General features: G+C 59.5%; 1 protein-coding gene across 2 annotated transcripts in view; it reads right to left on the reverse strand.

The window, feature by feature from the left end:
* Nucleotides 1-7,346: 7,346 nt before the first annotated feature.
* Nucleotides 7,347-20,865, reverse strand: part of SLC6A3 (solute carrier family 6 member 3) — a 34,606-nt gene continuing 21,087 nt past the window's right edge. The window contains exons 10-15 of one of the 2 annotated variants that reach the window (XM_043489121.1): nucleotides 20,590-20,718; nucleotides 19,542-19,641; nucleotides 16,917-17,017; nucleotides 15,711-15,878; nucleotides 14,277-14,348; nucleotides 7,347-7,766 (exon numbers count right to left, since the gene is read on the reverse strand). In XM_043489121.1, coding sequence (XP_043345056.1) covers nucleotides 7,743-7,766; nucleotides 14,277-14,348; nucleotides 15,711-15,878; nucleotides 16,917-17,017; nucleotides 19,542-19,641; nucleotides 20,590-20,718 — 594 coding nt within the window. In that variant the 3' untranslated portion in view covers nucleotides 7,347-7,742. The remainder of the gene's footprint in view (nucleotides 7,767-14,276; nucleotides 14,349-15,710; nucleotides 15,879-16,916; nucleotides 17,018-19,541; nucleotides 19,642-20,589; nucleotides 20,719-20,865) is intronic. The other variant, XM_043489120.1, reaches the window with a different exon arrangement.

Here is a 20,865-nt window from a genome sequence, read left to right on the forward strand (position 1 = left end):
GGACCCGCCTGTGGGTAACTGAACGAAGCCTCCTGAAACGACCTTACCTCGTGCACGTGCACGTGGCATTTTCTGATTTTTACTGAAAGAAAAGCTGCTGCCCTCGCGTTGGTTCCTGCACCCACTGATGGCCACAACCCGCAGGCTGGGGCACACTGCCCTCAACCCCTGCTTCGCAGCCTGCGTGTTCCCGGCGGGGCTTCCAGGGCGGGCAGGAGGGGCTGTGCCAGCCACACCGGCCTCCCCACTCCGGTGTCCCTCTCGGTTCGGTGGGTCACTGCGGCATCCCATCCGAGGCCCGCCTGCTGTCCTGGGACCGCTCCCCCCCCCCCGCTGCCCCCCAGGCCGTTGGCCTCTTTGCACGGCAGTGTGAGTGTTTGTGCCATGACTGCTGGGCTGAGGGTCTTCCTGCTGAGCCCCCGGGGCCTGGCCCGGCTGTCTGCGGCCCCATCGTCTCTGCAGCCCCTCCCAGGTGCTGGCGCCTGGCAGGAGGTCGTGTGTGTTCCCTGGACAGAAGGATGAGGAATGTGGGTGTCCTGTCCCAGTGGCTGGAAGTCCAAGGTCACAGTGTCGGTGCAGTGGCTTCCTTCTGCGGCCGAGGGGGACTCCGGCCCAGGCCCCCTCCAGCTTCGCTGCTTGGCCGGCATCTGTGGCGCCTGGACCCGGGGAAGCATCACCAGCTCTGCCCCCTCCCCATGGCGTCTCCCTGCGAGTGTGTGTCTCCAATCGTCCAGCTTCATTGGACACCAGTCCTACTGGATGGGGACCCGGCCCCTACAGGGCAGCCTCAGCTTCATCAGGTCCAGCCACGGACGCCTTGTTTCCAAACAGGCCACATGCCCGGGTGCCTGGGGTTCGGTCTTCAACACGAGTTTGGGGGAACAAGCGCAGCCCCAGGGGGAGGACTAGAGGTGGGGGTGGGGTCTTGGAAATCCAGGGGAGCCAGTGTCCAGGCCCCACCTCTCCATGAGGCCCCTTGTCTTTCTTCAGCCCCAGCTCCATGCACCCACTGTGCGCTGAGTCCTCGGGCCGGGGGCTCACGGGCTCGCAGGACCCAGCCTGCTCCGGAGCCCACGTGCAGGAAGGGTGGCGGCCCCCGGGTCCCCTCAAAGGCACGGCCCCCCTGCCCCGGGAGTCCTTCCTCTGCTGCAGCGCCCCGATGGCCTCCCCAGAGCCCTGGGGCTCATGCTCCTGGTGCTCAGCCGCTGGTCTGTGGCATGTCCTCTGCTGCTTTAGGAGGGCCGGGGGCTGGGGTAGGAGAGGGCCTCAGGCCGAGGCCTGCTGGGGCAGGACCGTGGCTAAGCGCCCCGGCCACCCGTGGGGCAGCGGGCTCAGGACTCTGTTTGCTGGCTGCTGGCATCTGGCTGATCGCCAGCCTGTGACCCTGGGCCAGCTCCATCCTCACCGCGGAGGAGATTCCAGGAAAACGGGCGTCGCGGCCTCAGTGGTCTGTCCCTTCATTTTTGCTGTGTCCTGCCAATATAGGAGACCCGGGTTTGAACCCTGGGTCAGGAATATCCCCTGGAGGAAGAAATGGCAACCCACTCCAGTCTTCTTGCCTGGGAAACCCCACGGACAGAGGAGCCTGGCGTGCTACAGTCCATTGGGTCCCAAAAGAGTCAGACATGACTTAGCGACTAAAGAAACAACAGCTGATTTTGTGGGGGCTGTGGGTAGAGGGGTCACCCAAGGGCATGAGCTCTGGGAGGTGGGGTGTGGGCACCTCGCAGGGAGCAGGTCACATTGTGATCTTTGATCTTCGACCTCAATCCCGGAGCAGTGCGCTGATCCCAGTGGGTGGGTGATGTGCCCCCTGTCCTGGGGTCGGGCTGTACCCAGGGGCAGCTGACCCCATGGGGTGGAGGGTGGGTGGGCAGCCCTGCCTCTCGGGGTGTCTGGGAGAGGCTCCTGAGCCCTGGGCCGCTGTCTGTCCCCCACCTGTGGGCCTTGTGGTCCCCGCCACCCACCCCTTTCCCACAGAGTGTCGCTGCCCGGGGCGGCTCTGGCCTGGGCGTCTGTGCGGTGGGACGTCTCCACGAGCCAGACCGTCCAAGTCTGTGGATCCCCCTGGGGCGGCAGGACCCCAGGAACAGAGGAGGCCTGCGGTGTGGGGAGGGAAGAGGGTCCCATGGTCTCCTCCACGGGCAGTGGGAGACAGTGGGGGGCTGGGCCTGGCCCACCTGGCCCAGGGGTGAAGACCTCTGCAGGGCCGGGGTGCGGGCTTTGGTGGGGCCACCTGGGCGGTGGGGTGGGGGGGTGGGAGCCACACCCTCCTGAGGGGACAGCAAAGAGAGCCCTGGCAGGCCAGGCAGGCGCGTGTCGGGTCTGGTGACGTGAGGAGAAGCCACGCAGGGACCCCAGGGGCCGGATGGTGGTTGGCGGCTCGGAGACAACCAGGGCCTTTCCGGGGTGGGGGTTCCCAAGCTCCGACTCTGTTTGCTCGGGGTCCTGGGTGGAGGCCGGTGTGCGGGCTGGGGGGTCTTGTCTGAGGCTCTAACGTAAAGACTGTTTGCAGCCCGCTGTCCCCTGGAATTTTCTAGTTCCGCTTTCACGTGAATCTCATTTTGTGCAGTTTTAGAGTTTTAATTTGAAAGCCTTTTTTTTTTTTCCTGGTAAAAAGTCTGTTGTTTTCCTAAAACAAGGACGTTTCCTGACTTGAGTCCAGACACTCAAGGAATGTTTTCTTCCATCCGAGAACCAGGAGGTCTCGGGTTTTTCCCAGCTGAAGAGTCTCAGCACAGACAGTGGGTGTTTAAACCCGACTTCAGACCTGCACCCAGAGGCCTCGCAGGGTTCCTCCGGGCTGGAGACGCTGCTGGGCTCCCTGCATCCTGCCCAGGTGTCACCTCCGGGCCTTTCCCAGTCGTGGTATGAGGGGCGGGCTCTTGGAGGCGAGGCAGTGAGCTTCTCAGCGCGGGGTGGAGTGGGGGCCGCGCCTTGGACCCGCGAGTGCCCAGCCTCACCCGCTCCCTCCTCCTCAGTCCTGGTCAGCGGTCGGGACGCTCCATGCATGGGCAGGGCCCCCCAGACCGAGGCCGCGCCCTCGCCCCCAAGGCCGCAGCGCTTGCATCCACGTGGGGACCACAGATGTCACCAGAGTGCCCGGCGTCCCCACGTGCCCACAGGGAGCGGTGCCGCGCTCAGAGAGGGGGGAACTGGCAGATAAGGGTTAGATCCATTAGTATTTCCGACATCAGACAGAGCCATAAAAACGAACAATTGACTGGATGGAAAACAACTTTTCTCTGTGCCCGCTGTAACCGGGAAGCAGTTACAAAGCGTTGCCTCACCATCTGGGGTACTGAGAGCCGCAGGAAACAACGCTGTCACCGGCCACGGCCACGCTCAGGCCGGGCTTCTCCGCACCTCCCTCATCCTAACACTTTAACCCCTTCAGCGGCCGCTGCAGCAGGTGGGCAGACCGAGGCCCCAGAGGTCGGGACCCTCACCCAGGCCACGTGCTGGGCCAGCCCCGCCCTCACCTTCCTCTCCGGCTTCCTCCTCAAACAGCCACGGTCCCTGCCAGGAAGTGAAGCGTGAGCTGGCCTGGCCCCATCCCCGGAGCTGGAGCCTGGAGCACCCAGGCCAACAGGGTCACCCTCCTGGGGGTTTCGTTGGCTCCCCGGGGAGCTGGACCTGCAGGAGACCTCCATCTCTAAGGTTTCTCTGGTGTAGTAGAACGGTTTAGAATTTTACATTTAGTCTCTGTGTGAACAAGGCTTAAAGGATATCAGAGCATTTAACAGCTGATGGATCGTAATACCATCTTTGAATATGTTTCTTGAAAAACTGCTCCAGATATTAACCTTTGATCCAGCAGGATCAAGCCAGTCAAGCACACCGCTGTGTCAATACAGAAGCAGGCGGCTTTTAACCCAGAGAAATGTCCCCTCTGACGGAACTCTTGCCTACACAACAAATGACTTGAAGCAAAGAGGAGCTTGGGCTTCCCAGGTGGCGCTAGCGGTAAAGAATCCGCCTGCCACTGCAGGAAACAATGAGACTGGAGTTTGATCTCTGGGTTGGGACCATCCCCTGGAGGAGGGCATAGCAACCCACTGCAGTATCCTTGCCTGGAGAACCCCATGGACGGAGGAGCCTGGAGGGCTGCAGTCCGTGGGGTCACAAAGAGTTAGGCATGAGTGAAACGCCTTAGCACATACAAGAGGAACTTAGCTCCTGGAATAAGTAAAATTATTCAAATTCTAGATAAGTGAGTTCAGCACCAAGGCGACACGGACTCGATTCTCAAGCTCTGTTGTGTACGTGGAAGCTGCCGCTGGCACTCGAGGGACGCAGAGGGGCTGCAGACATGGCCCTCCTGCCGGGCCAGGGGCTGCGGGGGTCGCCTCTGACCCCGACCTGCAGGGCCTGTCTCCCTCCCCGTCCCGTCACCTCTGCCTCTGACGTTCCAGCTCTCTCTCTCTCTGATGCTCCATCAGGCAGATAAGGTACGCACCTGAAACATAGTTCACAAAGCAGAACTTGCCCCGTCAGGGGCACCGACTCTGATATTTTCTATTTTGTTAAAATGAAAAAAAAAAACAGTCAAGCCAGACCCACTAAATCAGAGTGGTTTGATGTCTCCCATCCTGTGGAATGGCCGCAGCTCTGGGAAGGGGCAGCCCAGTCGCCTGGCCCTGTCTGTCACCTGAAGTCAGAGGGTGAGGAGGCGGCCAGTGTGACTGTCAGCTTTTGCTTTGTTTTCTCAGAGGTGAATGGACCTTCCATGTGGCCAGTTGGTACCTGTGCGCGGTGAGGGGTTGGTTTGCAGGACCCTGGGCAGCTGGGAGGTTCCGGTGCCTCAGACTCTGTGGGTGGTATCGGGGCCCTTGGGGGTCCTTGCGGGGGGCAGGAGGTGGGAAGCAGGCCAGTCTCTCAAGGTCAGGACATGGCAGCATCTTCCGGGGAGGACCATGGAATACGGGGCTTGCTAATTAACTGTCTCAGAAAAGGTGACCTTTCCTGCTGTCCATGACCAGGAGATGGGTAAAGATGCTGGTCAGGTGCATCTACAGAGATTAAGCAGGGATTGTGGAGCAAAACCAAGGAAAGCCAAACACGGAGGGATCCGTTTACCCTTTAAATCACCGATTTCACTGTTGCCCAGCCTTTATTAAAATGCTCCTCTCCAAGGAAAAATCTCATGGCTTTTCTGGGCTGTAACACCTAGACTGTTTCTAAAGGTCACTGGGCAAAGCGCATCTGTCTGATGGCGAAGTGCAGTGTGGATGGAGGAGCCGAGGCCGCCCGTCGACAGAGCAGGGCTCAGGCGGCCTCTTCCCGCCCAGGAGCTGGTTTCCGCACCCACTCAGAGCGGAAGAAAACACGTACTCAGGTGTTTCAAGACTGACACGTTTCACTTGTATTAAAGAGCATGACCTCCCCTTGGAGAACAGACATCAAATGCAGCATTCAGGTCGCTAGCCCCACTGGGGTGTGTGAGACTGGACCAGAATGACAGCCTTTAGATGTAATAGAAGACCTTCCACCATCTATTTCCACCTATCCACCCACCTGTCCATCCACTCAAGTACACACAAATTACCCACCCATCCACCCACCCACTCATCCATCCATCCATTCACCCACCCACTCATCCATCCATCCATCCACCCACCCATCCATCCATACATCTACTCATCCATCCATCCATCCACCATTTATCCATCCAACATTCATCTATCATTCTAACCACTTGCCCATTAGCCCTCCATCCATCCATTCATCCATCTCTCCATCTGTCCACTCATCGTCCATCCACTCACCCATCATTTTTCCTCTCTTCTTTCCTCCTTTCTCCATTTCCTCCTTCTATCCACCCATCCATCCACCCACCCACCCACCTACCCGTACCCCCTCCCTGTTAACTCACTCATCTGTAAATATAAATCGAGTGCCATGCCTACTGTGTACCAGCTCTAAGACACTGGCAGAAACGCACGAGATGAGCTCAGCCCCTGCTCCTGGGGGAGCTCCTGCTCAAACTGGGGAGACAGTTGAGCACTCTCCCTTCCATGGGAACCTGCTGGGGAGAGTGGGGGTTCATGAGCACTGACCAGGGGCAGAACCCAGAAGCAGAGGTCAGAGCAGACCCCCAGAGGTGACATCCGAGCAGAATGACAAACCACAAGGCTGCTCTCTGGGCTGTGGCCAGAGCTGACGGGCGTCTAGAAGGACCTCTTTCTCCAGAGTGGACGAGAGATCCTTAGGGACCAAAGGCAGGGAGCCACTCAGGATTCTGGTGTCGTGTCCCCAGAAGAGGTGCTCGGGCTGGGCAGTAGCCACGGTCAGCCTGCCTGGCCGGGGTCTGGACCCCCGGGGAGCCTGCAGGGGAGCTGACTGGGCAGACGAGGGCTTGAGAGAGAGGAAGGACAGATGGGGGGACAGGGGGATACAGCAGCGGGGCCACGGGTGGGTCGGGTTGAGCCCAGGAGACCTGGGAGGCCAGGGCTGTGTGCCCTCTAGGCGGGCGGAGGTGAGTGAAGGGGGTTCTCGAGGGAGGGTGTCTGGGGCCCGAGGCAGCTGCCTGGGGCGGGGACAAGACGTCGTCGGGCAGGAACGCGGCCACACAGCCCTGGCCGTCTCCCGCAGGTTTCTTTATTGTTGGTGGAACACACAAGAGGCCACCATGAACGCAGACGGATGCAGACACCACGGGTGTTCTTACGAGTGCTCAGCCCTCCTGGGAAGGACGGGGCCCTGACTCCTCCTGGCCACACCCGCACCCGCGCGCCAGTCCACCCGTGGCTCCCCTGAGCAGCCGGTTCCACAGGCCTGGGCCGCTCCCAGAGACGGCTGAGAGGGCTCCGTGGGCCTGTCTGCCAGCCTCCCCGTGGCCCTGGGCACGAGGCCAGCAGGGCGTCCGCCAGAGCCTGACGTCCTCTCCAGCGACCTCAGCAACATCAGCCAATAGGCTTCAGAAATCTGCCCCGCCTGCTGAGCGCGGGTTTGATCCCCGGCTCAATGCGCCTCTGAAAGCTGTTCCCTAAGGAAAGCAGAGCCACGGCTGGGCTGCCGGGCCTCCCTCCCAAGGTTGGGGGATCCAGGCTAAGCCGCAGGGGCGCCCCTGCTCCTGGTAAGCTCGCCTTCTCTGTGGCTGGGGGTCCGTGGTGCAGTGACCGTGAGCTGACTGGGACCCACGTCAGGCGGGACAGTGGGGGTCCACACAGGTTTTATCGAATCTTCTCTCAGCTACAAGGAAACAGGCAGCACCTCCGCCTCCCACCCAGGCCCCTGCCCATGGGGGCTCAGACTGGACCCATATGATGTGGGGATGTGTGGACAAGCCGCGTCACCTTTTGTGTGGCTTCTCCCATTTCACGGCTGCACAAGAAGGCCACACATGATACTTGGCTTTTTTAATATGAGCAAAACAGAGGGTCTAGGAAGCTATTGCGAGTGCTGGGATTCTCAGCAGAGAACCCGTAACCTATAATTATTGTTATTTCTCCTCCACACTCGGACCAGCATTGTGGCCTGAGCTCCAGGGGGCCCTGGTGGGCTGGCAGGGGGCGGGGGCAGGCGGCGGCTCTAACGCACGGAACACAGCGCAGTCGTTTCTACCTGCGGGACGAGCACAGACTAGGGGGTCACACAGCGACAGGTGGACGGCGGGTCAGCCCCCAGGGCACAGAGGGTGCGGCCTGTCCAGGGAAAGACGCGTGCGTGTCCGGGGCGGCCCTCCTCGCCCTGGTCCTCGCCGACAGCACCCAGCAGGTCTTCCTTCCTCCTCCATCCGCCTACACCACAAGCCAGTGGCGGAGCTGCAAAGGAAACAGTGTTTGCTGAGACACAAAGTGAGGTGCCCCTTGGACAAAGGCGGCTCCTGGGCTGGGGGCCCTGCCGTAGCTGGGGGGGCGGGGACCAGGGCAGCTCCTGGGCACCACAGACCTGACACCCCGGTCGCTTCCTGGAGGCAAGTCACCGCTTCACAAAGAGCATGGCGGCCTCGAGGGGCCAGAACGTGGCCCCACGGCCCCGGGCGCCGTGGCCTCCGCTGTGGGTAGACACCAGATGCTGCAGGCCTGGGAGGGTCCCAGAGCGCACACTGCCAGCCCACCCGCAACCTGTGATCCCCCTGGCCCCCGGCAGCCTCATCCTGGGGCCTCCAGGCCCGTCCCGGGGGAGCCCTGCGCCCCGCAGCCTCTCTCCTGGGGCCTCTGGTCCCGTCCCAGGGGAGCCCCGCGCCCCGCAGCCTCTCTCCTGGGGCCTCTGGTCCCGCCCTGGGGGAGCCCCGCGCCCCGCAGCCTCTCTCCTGGGGCCCCCCGTCCCATCCCGGGGGAGCCCCATGTCCCACAGCCTCTCTCCTGGGGCCCCCGGTCCCGCCCCGAGGGAGCCCTGCGCCCTGCAGCGCCGGCTGCTTTGTGCAACCCCGCAGGTGCGGGATGCGGCCTTGTTCCCGGCTCGGGGGACGGGTGAGGTGGACAGGCCCCTATTTAGCTGTCCACAGATGTCATTGCCTGTGATTACCCAGCTGTTAGTTCAGCCTGTTTCTGAGCACAAGCCATTTGATCGCACTGAATGGCAAGAACCGAGTGTTTGTAAGCATTTCCAAACAAAGACAAGCAGGGCTTGTTTCCGATAGGGCCAGCCATCGCCGGCGGGGGCGGAGGGGAGAGGCGGCTCCACTGCAGGGCCCTCCCCCACCCTTGGGGGACCGGCCTAGGACACACTACAGCCCCGAAGGCCGCTGGAGGGCAGGGCCTGGCGGGGACGGAGCAGCAGGGGCCGGGGCCGGGGCGGTGGCTGCGTGGTGACCTCAGGCCAGCGCTGAGGCCGGGGTGGGGGGCACACTGGGGACCCCCAGCTGAGACCCAGCCCCGGGGTAAAGCGGCCCTCTGTCCCAGCCACGGACAAGACCAAGGCAACCTTCTTGGGATGGAGAAGAGGCCTCTCAGAGGTCCCACAAGGGCAGCTCGAGCCGTGAGCCGGCGACCAGGACACCAGAAACACGGCAGTGGGCAGCAGGAGCCAGAAACTCCAGTTCAGGCCCCTGGACCAGAGAGCGGGCGACCCTCAGGGTGCTGGGCAGCCGTGTGAGAGACGGCTAAGAGGGGACACGGCCAGAGCCGCACAGCTCAGAGGCCAAAGGCTGCTTCCCGAGCAGACGCGAACAAGGCCCCTGCCAGTGAAGGGGCACCGGAAGGGGGTGGTGATGGAGCTTTCACAGTGGGGGTATGGGGGGTGGGCAGGGCAGTGTCAGAGGTGATGGAGCTTTCACAATGGGGGGTACGGGGAGATGGGCAGGGCAGTGTCAGAGAGAATGGCCAGAGAGACAGACAAAGAGATTCCTGGTCCAGGGACTCCCTGGTGGTCCAGTGGTTAGGACTCGGGGCTTTCACTGCCGAGAGCCTGGGTTCAGTCCCTAGATGCGGAAGTAAGATCCCATAAGCTAAGCAGCACAGCCAAAAAGAAGGAGAAACAATGGTATTTCTGGTCCAGATGGAGTAACGGGGACCTAATAGACTCCACCATCCAAAACCACTTAAAATGAACAATATATGTATAATGCATTTTCAGACAGCAGGAGATTGGATGACAAAGGACAGAGATGCCGAGAAAGACCAGGAGGATGAGGCATCCAGCTGCCCCCTCTCGAAGCCTCCAGGGACTTTCCAGCAGCAGCGTGGGGCAGGGAGCCCGGGGGGGCAGTGAACCCGGGGGCTAGTGAGATGGGGTGAGCGTGGGAGAGCCCCAGGGGGCTGCAGTCCACAGGCCGGAGCTCCAGAGGGGCGGGCGCAGCACTCAGAGCCCTGGGTATCTACACGGGGACACACGGGTTCAGCTGAACGCTCAGGCACTCGAGGCCGGAGAGACCCTCCCAGCAGGACTCGGGGAACATTTCCCAAACCTAGAGACTGGGGGCTGAGCCTGCCCCACAGCCAGGTGGCAGCATCTCATGGCTCTCAGGGAGCTGACTAGAGTGTTCCCCAAGGTCTTGCCCCAGTATCAGGAGCGCGGTGAGCCCCACATCCTATGCTGTGGTGGTCCCACTTAACAAGTCTTCACAAGCATGTCCCCCAAAGATCAAAGTGTCTCCAAGTAACTCAGTGATGACCCAGAACAGAGCTCCAGAATATCTGGTGGTGGTTTAGTCGCTAAGTCGTGTCCGACTCTTGTGACCATAGGGATTGCAGCCCTCCAGGCTCCTCCGTCCATGGGATTCTCCAGGGAAGAATAATGGAGTGGGTTGCCATTTCTTTCTCCAGGGGATCTTCCCGAACTGGGGCTTGAACCCAGGTCTCCTGCATTGCACGCAGATTCTTTACCCACTGAGCTACGAGGGAAGCCCCCAGAATATATAAAGGAACACAAATATATCTAGGCTCTAACATGGTAAAACTCACAATATCTAGAATTCAGTTAAAAATGACTAGACATGCAAGGCATCAGCAAAATTTAACATCTTATGAGAAAAGTCAACTGATGCTGACCCAGAACAGACACAGATGTTAACACTGGCAGATGAAGGCCTTGCACAGTGATCATACCTGCACTGCACATCCAGAGAGGTAAGCAGAGGCATGACTGACATAAAATGTCCAGGGTGGACTTCTAGAGGTGAAAACTACTGTGTGTGAAATGACAGATCCAGGGTGGGCTTATCTGCAGATAGGGCTTTACTGAGATGAAAAGCTAATGAACTAAAAGCAACAGAAAGCACGCGAAATGAATCACACAGAGGGAGAGAATTAAAGAGCCTAAAGTGTGTAACCGGAACCCTTGAAGGTGATGAGGCAGGAAAAATGGAAGAAATGACAGCAAATATTTCCAAATACACTGAGAACTGTAAACTCACAGTTCCAAGAGGCTCAAGGGACTGTGTGTATAAGAAGCATGAATCCTGGTGCACGACTACGCTCAGTGGAGAGATGAGCTCCAGGACTCAGCATGAAGCCCTTTCAATAAAGTTAAAAACGACAGAAACCAAACAGTCCACTTCTCAGGAATCGAGCGGTACCCATAGATGGCACATAACTGCGCAGCCGAAAAGGCCCAGGAGACGACCATCTGCATCGAGGTGGTGTTGACTCCAGGGGCAGAGGAAGGCGGGCGGGGAGGGGGGTGTGAACTGTTGTCAAGGCGGGGCTTGCACGGTCGTTCACAAGGGTGTATTTTGTCATGTGGCTAAATAAATGAGAAACAGCCACGCGGGGGCCAATGCACAATGGAGCACCTGGACACAGAGCCTAAAAGACCCCTGGCAGAGGATGAGACCCCGAGGGGCCAGGGAGACAATCAGACACATAGCCCAGGACGGTCGCACAGAGGTGAGGGGCGAGGTTTAACATTCAGCTGCAAAGCTCCCAGAACTCACTAACAACAAGAATTTACAGACCCCGGACACACAAAATGTTCTGGGAGGGATACGTAAATAAAACTACTTATGACAGTTTTGTAATAATACAAATAACAGAAATCTGTGCTCAGACACATCACAGGGAGACTGCAACCAGCCCCAAAGGTAAAGGAAGCTGGACGGGTCCCGGGAACACAGAGACCCCGCCCCACAGGACACGGAAATCCCGCCCACATGAGACCCCGCCCACATGAGACCCCGCCCCACAGGCCATGGAGACCCTGCCCACAGGAGACCCCGCCCCACAGAACATGGAGACCCCGCCCCACAGGACTGGAGACCCCGCCCACAGGAGACCCCGCCCACAGGGCATGGAGACCCTGCCCACAGGAGACCCCGCCCCACAGGAGACCCCCGCCCACAGGACATGGAGACCCCGCCCCACAGGAGACCCCGCCCACAGGAGACCCCACCCCACAGGACATGGAGACCCCGCCCCACAGGACTGGAGACCCCGCCCCACAGGAGACCCCGCCCACAGGAGACCCCGCCCCACAGGACCTCCCGTCCCAGCAGGACTGTGGGGCGGCAGGTGGAGAAGCCCTGTCGTCAGAATGCCCAGAGACGGTGACTCAATCGAGAACCGCATGCCTGCACAAACTCTGTCATAAATGAGGGCAAAGTAAAGACACTCACAGATACACGATGTTGGTAGAGACCAACACAATACTGTAACGCAATTATGCTTCAATTAAAAATAAACAGATTAAAAAACACTCCCTTAGAGGAATGTCCGAAGGACACTTTTTGAGAGGCAAGAAATTGATCTTGCAAGGAAAGAGGTAGATGCCAAAAAGTACAGTGAACAGATAAACACCGGACGTGCACATTCGTCCAGAGCAGTTTCTGGAGAAAACAGCGATAACAATAATAACAGTGCCTAATTTGCGGGTTAAAAAAGACATAAATGCAACACTGGCTAACGATAGCTCATTATTAATTAAGAGCTCACTCACTGGAAAAGACCCTGATGCTGGGAAAGACTGAAGGCAAAAGGAAGAGGGCGCAGAGGATGAGACGGTTGGATAATATCACTGACTCAACAAACAAGAGTTTGAGCAAGCTCCAGGAGATGGTGAAGGACAGGGAAGCCTGGTGTGCTGCAGCCCATGGGGTCACAAAGAGTCAGACACGACTTAGCGACTAAACACCAAAATTATTATTAGCATCATTACTCAATAGGAGGAAAATTTAAGTCCGTGTGATAATCAGGATGGGGGTTCATACAATGCTTAACTTTATACTTGACGTGAAACATGCTTGTTACAGGGACTTCTCTGGTTGGCTCAGTGGGTAAGACCCGCCTTGTAACGCAAGGGACGTGGGTTCAGTCCCTGGTCAGGGAACTAAGGCCCCACAGGCTGTGGAGCAACTAACCTGGGGGCCACCACTACTGAGCCCGTGCACTCTGGAGCCCGCCTGCCACAACTAGAGAGTCCGTGCACTGCAATGAGAGATCCCACATGACAGAGCTGTGTCAGCAAATAAAGACCACACACAGCCAAATAAGTAAATACTTAAAAAACGGTCCGCATCAAAAAAATCTTAAAAGAAATACACTTGTTTTAATATACTTGTTTTAAATATAAACAAGAAATATACTTGTTTTAAAAACAAGTATAAAATTTATAAATCATATAAGTTTCAAACAAATAGAGAGGAAAGAGTAGAATAAGAAAACAAATCCTCCAAAATCAATCATAAAAGACAATAGAGGAGAAAAATAAACATCAAAAAATGGAAGAGTTAAAAAGATAGCAGAATCAAGCCCAACTATATCAGTAATCCTAACAAAAGTAAATAGACTAATCTGCCCAATTGCCAGACTAAAACATTTCAGTGTATTCGAGGTTTGCAAAAGACACCTAAATTTTAGGATGACTGCAAAGTTGGAAGTTAAAAGATTACAAAAGACGTTTTACGTAAACTCTAAAGACACCTTGTGCAGCTATAGTCCTCTAGACAAAAAGGACTTTAAGAGCAAAAGCACCTCAAGGGCGAGAGGACAGGCTGAGTTACGAGGAAGATTGATAATCCTGAGCCCATATCAGTCCCAGAAAACTGGTTCAGGTCAGATAAAGTGGAATCCAGTAGAACTACAGGGGAAAACGGACAAATATGGTTTCACGGTAGGACATTCCGTAAATGTCTCCTGATTACTGATGGCCGAACAGAGCTGAAATGGGCAAAGTCGTGGAAGATTTGAACAACACAGATACCAGCCTGATCTAATGGACAGAAGGAGAATTGTGTATCAACAATTGGAGAAGACATCTCATCTAAAGATACAAGCGACATTTATAAAAGCTGGGTAGGTACTTGGCCACAAAGGAGCATTAACAGACTTCAAAGAACGGGTAAAAAGGTGTCTGAACACAATACAATTAATTTAGAAATGAATAACAAAAAATAGGCCATCCCCATGTATTTGGGGATTTCAGACAGAGTTACAAGCTACTCATGGGTGGAAGAAGTCACAACGAAAACTAAAATATGTTTAGAACTAAATAATAAACAAAATGCTATGTTAAAAGCTATGGAATGCAGCCACCAGGGTATTTTGTGGGAAATTCTTAGCCTTGAATGCTTATGTGGGGAAAGAAGAAAGGTTGAAAATTAACGATCCAGGGTCTAAATTAAGAAGTTAGTTAAGGTGTGACAGAGTAGATTAATGAAAGTCTTCTACTTTCTTCTAAATAAAGACATCAGAGTTGGAAGGAAGGAGACAGAAGACAAAGCTGGAACAGTGTGTCCTGCGCCAAGTCAGCCACCCTGCAGTCTCCGTAAGTCAAGTTCTCTGTCCATTAATCCCGCCCAGCCATGCCCCTTGCAGGGTGTCTGAGTCAGTGTCCACAGCAGCGCCTGTGGCCGCCGCTGGCGTCCTGGGGCGGGAGGAGCCCCCCGCGGCACTCACCGTGAACTGGCGCACCTCCCCACTGTCCACCCGCTCGTGCTCCGTCTCGGGCGTGATGGCGTAGGCCAGTTTCTAGAAGAGAAGGGGCTACCGTGGTGCCGGCCCAGCGCAGTGGGCAGGCCCGGGGTGACCGCCACGCAGGGCAGGGGCTGACGGCCAGGTCTCCTTAGACCCTGGAGCAAAGTCCAGGCCGACCGGAGGGAACCAGGATTGGGCGTGGAGTCTCGGTGGCGGGCCCTGCGGACAGCGGGGCCTGTAGGCTCCAGCAGCTCCTTGGGCTCCCGCTGGGTGGGGGTCGGGAGGCCCCACCATCCATCTCTCACAGCCAGAGGGGATGCTGGTTCCCCACCCGCTGCCTGTCCCCCTGGACAGCTCCCCCCGGGCCTCTCAGCAGCTGGACCATGGACTGTCTGGGGCTGGGCATCCCCCCGGTTGTCACTGACCCCCCCACCTCAGTGCTGAGATTCTAGGGAGCAGAGTCTGGCTGGCGGGAGGTCCAGCTCACTGGCCTGCAGGCCCCCCTCCCCAGCCCACACAGAGGGGTCTCTCCCAGGGCCAGTTCTCTGCAGGGCTGCCCCCCGGAGGCCAGCGAGGGGGCTGTGAGCGGGGCCTCCACTGCCTGACACCATCCGGCTCTGCTGCAGCCGCAGGGGCCTGGGCTGGGCCTGCCTGACACTGAGGGATGGGCCAGCCCGCGAGGGGCCCCCGCCTTTGCGTCCAAGCCAGAGAGATGCCACGTGGCCCTCGGGGAACGCTCGGACCTGCTGGGGTACAGCCAGGGGCTTCACTCCCTGTGTTCCTCAGAGAGACTGGGATCGGGCACCAAGCAGCGTCTGAGGGCTCCGAGAGCACGTGCGGGGCCACAGCCTCCATCTCTTCTTCCAGGAATCCCAGCGCCACAGTGGGAGGCAGACAGACCCCTGTGCTCGGGTCACAGGTTACCCCCCACACCCTGCTCCACAGGGGACACAGCAGTGGGCCTGACCCAGAGGCCTAGCCACCTCCGCCCTCACGGGGGTCCTGCCTAGCAGTCCCGCTGCCCTGGCTCAGCCCTGGGTGGGCTTGGTCCCGAGGGACCAATGGTGCGTACTTGGTCCCTACCCTGAGACTATGGCCGTCTGCACAATGCAGAGCGGGCGTGCTCACACCCAGAGACACCCGCAGGCGAGGACACACATGTGCCTGCCCACGTAAGGACACACAGGCTCACACACACGACACACCCAGAGACACACGGGTGTAGACACACACACAGGCACAGTGCCCGCCCCCCCTCCCCCAGCCCTCATGCCTAGCATGGTCACCGCCCACTCCAGACTCTCCTGCTAGTCTGAGATGAGCCGGTGGGAGTAGGCCTGCAACTCCCACCTGACCTCGCCAACAGCCTCGCATCCGGCGGGAGAGCAGGAGAGGGGGCCCCGTGCAGGTACTCACCTCCCGAGAGGAGCCAGGCAGGCTGCAGAACTTGTAGGCGGCATAGATGGGGACCACAGACATGGAGGACGCAGCGATGGCCCAGCCCAGCGCGTTGGCCCACTCGGGGAAGACGTAGGCTCCATAGTGCGGGGGCCTGAAGGTCGCGATGCTGACCACGACCACAAACTGAAACCGAGCAACAGGGTCAGGGGCAGCTGGGGCCAGGGGCTCCCGAGCGGGGACTCTGGAGGAGGCTCCCCCACACGACAGCCTGGGGCTGCGGGCCCCGGCGCTGGCGGGGCACATCCCCCTGCGTCTCAGGGCTGATGGGAGGGGCTCTCTCGCTGCCCTCCGTAATCCCCGGGTTACCACGTGGGGAGAAGCAGGACACCTCGCTCTGGAAGCAGGAGCGGTGACCCCTGAGTGGGCTTGGACCAGGAGCCTCGCCTCTGCTCCACGTCCTCTCCTGCTGGCCCTTGGGGGTCGGGGCTGCCCGCGTCCCCTCATATCCGGGGCGCTGGGCTGGCTGGGTGGGGGCGGGGGCTGAGATCTGCTGGTCCCCATCTGCCTGGCCTCTGTGCTCAGGGCTGGACGGCCCCATTGGGTAGGGGGGACAGTCAGGGCTCCTGAGCCACCGGAACTTGGCCGCGGCCACCCGGCCCTGCAGCCGTGGTGTGGACGCACGGCCGGGTTCCAACGCAACAGGCCGCAGGGGTCCTTGCCCCCGAGCCTGAGCTTGCCCGGCCCGGCCCAGACCACGAGCAGCCGCTGCACGTGCAGGGGAGCCCCGGGCCGCACTGTGTGAACCCCGTCCACTCCCGTCCCGCCTGGCGGCCGAGCACCCGCTGACCCCGAGGCTGACTCCCCGCCCCCCGCCTCCAGGCAGAGGGCGGCTGAAGACCTCCGGGCAGAGCCGCTCACAGGTCTCAGTCGGGTGAGGACCACCCTGCCGCCCGCCCGGCTGTCTTGGTGGGCCCAGGGTGGGGGCCACGCCTTCAGGAGACCCAAGGGTTTGGGGGGCCAGCCCGCCCTCCCGGCCGAGCTCCGTGACCTGCGTACTCCCGCCCCTGGGGGGGTGTCCTGTAACAGCGGGGAGCCCCTCACCCAGCCTCAGGCACATGCTCCCCCGCTGGCCCAGGGGCAGGCGGGAGGGGGCCGGAGGGTGGGCGGGCCGGAGTGGGCAGAGGGTGGGCGGGGCGCGGGGGGCAGGGGGCGGGGCTTCACCAGGAGGAAGCAGGGGCTGACGAACTTCCAGCACAGCCGCCAGTAGAGGCTCGGCCGCTGCCCGGTCATCTGCTTGATATCGTCGCTGAATTGCCACACACCTGCAGGGGGCCAGGCAGGGCGTCAGCGCGGCCCGCCCGGAGACAGGCTCCCCGTCCCCCGGAGCCCGGCGCACGGTGCTGCCCAGGCCGCCTGGGGGGTCACGCGCCCGCCCCTGTGCACATCCCCAGGGTGACCCTGCGTCACTGACGACCGCAAGGGAGCGCCTGTGGGGCTCCCACCCTCCTCCCCGAGGCCCACGGCCACCCCTGCCTCCCCTCTGTAATGAACATTTTTTTCCTTTACAAAAATCACGGTAAAACATACATAAGCTGAAGCTTTCCGTGTTAACCACTGTGCGCACACAGCTCAGCGGCCTGAAGCACAGTCATCTGTGCAGCCATGCCCGCCACCATCCCCAGGCCTTCCTCACCTTCCCCAGCTGAGGGCCCGGCCCCTCCCCGTCCTGCTTCCAGCCTCTGTGACCCTGGCCCGTCCAGGGACCTCCCGGGACTCCCGGGGGATTTGTCCTTCTGTGACCGGCTCGTGTCCCCGAGCACAGCGTCCTGCACGCTCACCCACGCAGGAGCAGCTGTCCGAGTGTCCCACTGTTTAGGGCTGAACTATATCTCATTACACGTATACAATCATCATATGGTAGGGAAAGCTCCTGCTAGAAGCTGGATGAGCCAGTTTCTCCAGATCTCACGCTGATTTCTCCCGCCCCGCGGACAGTCTCACGTCACACAGGGACATCAAAGAGACAACTCCATGCAGGATTCCCTCTTCACACCCGGCCCCATCACCAGACCTTGGATCAGAGAGGGAGTGAGGAAGCGGGGTGGAGGCTGAACCTAAAGGCCCACAGAGACGGGGTGTCCCCCGGGGCCCCTCGGGCAGCTCCGGGACAGGCAGCCCCTCCCACGCCGGCCCGTACGGAGACCACAGGGACCTCAGGGCACTGAGAGGCCGGCTTGCTCTGGGTGTGAACTGCTGTCTGCAGAAAGCCCGGTCTCTGCCTTCAGAGGCTTTGGGGAGCGTGTGGTTGTGGCAAGGCCAGCTCCCCTGGGCCTCCACCAGCTCTGTGGTGTTCATGGCTGCTGGATACCTTTGAGGCACTTTCTCTCTTTCTCTGAGGTTTTATTTTGGGATGTTGTTGTTCAGTCGCTCAGTCGTGTCTGACTCTTTGCGACCCCATGGACTGTAGCAGTTGAGGCCTCCCTGTCCTTCACCATCTCCCAGAGCTTGCTCAAACTCAGGTCCATCGAGTTGGTGATGCCATCCCACCATCTCATCCTCTGTTGTCCCCTTCTCTTCCTGTCTTCAGTCTTTCCCAGTGTCAGGGTCTTTTCCAATGAGTCAGTTCTTCACATCAGGTGACCAAAGTATTGGAGCTTCAGCATCAGTCCTTCCAATGGACATTCAGGATTGATTTGGGGAAATTACAATCTAAAACTGTAGACTAGGTATTGATTCCAGGTGTCAATGAAAGTACAGAGAGGCTGATGTTTCCCTTTTCTGTAGAAAAGGAAATGTAATTGGAAAAACGTTCTTGGAATACGAACTATTTGTCGGTTAAGCCTCTCAACGCTAGAGTGCTTTTCGGGTTATAATTCCAGGGCTGAAGCAGAGGCCATGACCCCTCACGTGGCACCAGGGCTGCCTCAAGATTGCGGTTCTTGAACAGCACAGACGTCTGGCTTTGGCTGGAGCGCACACACGTGCAAGCAGTGTGCCTGTTGTCTTGGGCCTTCATGGCGAACGTCCTCAAGGACGCCTGGTCAGGTGAGCCAAGCGGTACCAGGACCCAAGCTCCGGGAGAGAAACGGAGAGCTAGCAGGGGGGGGCGGGGGGGGTACGGGCGGCGGGCCGGGAAGGACACAGCTTCTGCAGGGCGGCTTGCTGTTGCTGTCAGACCTGAATCAGGACATCCAGGGAAACACGGTGGACATGCAGGAGGGGCAGGGGCACACGGCTGCAGGCTGGGCCCAGCCTCTTCTGGGGGCCACCTGCCGACCAGCTGGTCCCCCACCCTGAGGGGCTCCCAGTCCTAACGCACGGATGAGTGCTGGACCCGGGAGAGGTGGGTCAGGAGTCCGGTGGAGCCGTCGTGCGGTCAGGAGCTCCGGCCTGAGACTGAGCGTTGGCGCACGCACTGAACATTACTGTCTCTTCCCTCCCATCAGCTCAGGGCCCTGGTGACCTGTGCCCAGTGACACGCCCCCTCGGCCAGCTCCCCTGCCTCCCTGGTGCCGGGGCTGTGCTCAGCGGGGCACAGAGACTGCCTCCACCGGCAGCGGCACCCAGAGCCGAGCGCGCCCTCCTCCTCCAGGCCCAGCCCAGGGTCACACCGAGGGCCCTGACCACAGGGGGAGCTTCAGGGTGCCGTCCAAGCTAACTGCCTTCAAGGATCCAACCAAACAGCCTCGGCCAAGCCCTGCTCTGATGCCACACTGCCCACGACACAGGGCCGCTGGGTGCCACAGTGACCAACCCGAGGATGCTGGCCTGACCGCTCACAACGCCAGCAGAGCCTCTGGTCCCGCCGGTGGGAGCGCACTGTCCCATTGAGGGCTCTGTTCTTACCATAGAACCAGGCCACCCCGATGACCTCCATGAGCACCCCGAAGAGGATGGACGTGCCGGCCGCGAAGTGGTCCAGAAGCGTGAAGACATAGATGCCGCCCTGGGCAGGGGGATGGAGGGGAGCATCCGCTAAGCTCGGGGTGCCCGGCACTCAAGCCTGCCCACAGAAGTGCTCCTCCCAAAACATCAACCTGGCCTGAGGTGCCAACTTACAGACACCTTCTATTTTTCTCTCTGTGGAGTGTCACTCAGGAAAGAAACTAAAGTTCAGTCCACGAGCAGCCACTTGGGAACCTGGCTATTACAAAACAACCAACCTCTCCCCCACTTTTCTAGGGTTCCTGGTACAGTTAGGGATGAAAACCGGCAAATGCCAGCCATGGCAGAGCCTCTGTGATGAAGGGGACCCTAGGCCCTGTACCCCTGCCCCCGGAGAGAACTGCCCCAAACCTGGGTGAAAGTGAGTCACTCAGTCGTGTCTGACTCTTTGCGACCATGTGGCTTATACAGTCCATGGGATTCTCCAGGCCAGAATACTGGAGTGGGTAGCCTTGCCTTTCTCCAGGGGTTCTTCCCAACCCAGGGAGTGAACCCAGGTCTCCCGAAGTGCAGGGAGATTCTTTACCAGCTGAGCCACAAGGGAAGCCCAAGAATACTGGAGTGGATAGTCTTTCCCTTCTCCAGGGGATTTCCCAACTCAGGAATCGAACTAGGGTCTCCTGCATCGCAGGTGGATTCTTTACCAGCTGAGCCCCCAGGGAAGCCCCCCAACCCTCTTGCCCCACAAACCCAATGGCGCCTCGCAGGGAGCTATCCAGGTGCTGAAACACTGGAGACCAGGCCCTCAGGCGCCCGGGGCCTGCGTGCGACCGCGGCGGCTCTGAGTGACCGTGGGCGCCGCCCTGCCTGACTCAAGGCCACTGTGTGTGTGAGCACGGACACCCGCAGATCATCACAGGCCATGGGTTGTTCGTGGGGGTGGGGGGTGCCCCGCTCTGTTGGCAGCGGGTGCTCCCGAGACTGCGTCTGGGGAAGCGCGGGCACTCACGTTGGTGACACAGAAGAGGGACAGGAGGAAGGTGGCCAGGACGACGAGCAGCGTGAAGAGCTCCCGGTGCCGATGAAGCAGCTGGAACTCGTCGGCGAGCCCGGTGATCACAGACTCCATGCCGCCCATCTGCAGCAGGGACAGAGCGGGGGCTGTGGGGCGGCCCTCTGCCCGGCTGGAGGCCACCTGTGGCGTCTCCACCCACGTGCTCAGTCGGGAGCCACACGGGGTCTGGGGGACAGAGAGCACCCCCGGCCCCCAAGGGCTGCTCCCCCG

Source organism: Cervus canadensis, chromosome 16, assembly GCF_019320065.1.
Source record: "Cervus canadensis isolate Bull #8, Minnesota chromosome 16, ASM1932006v1, whole genome shotgun sequence".
In the NCBI taxonomy this organism is placed as follows: Eukaryota; Metazoa; Chordata; class Mammalia; order Artiodactyla; family Cervidae; genus Cervus; species Cervus canadensis.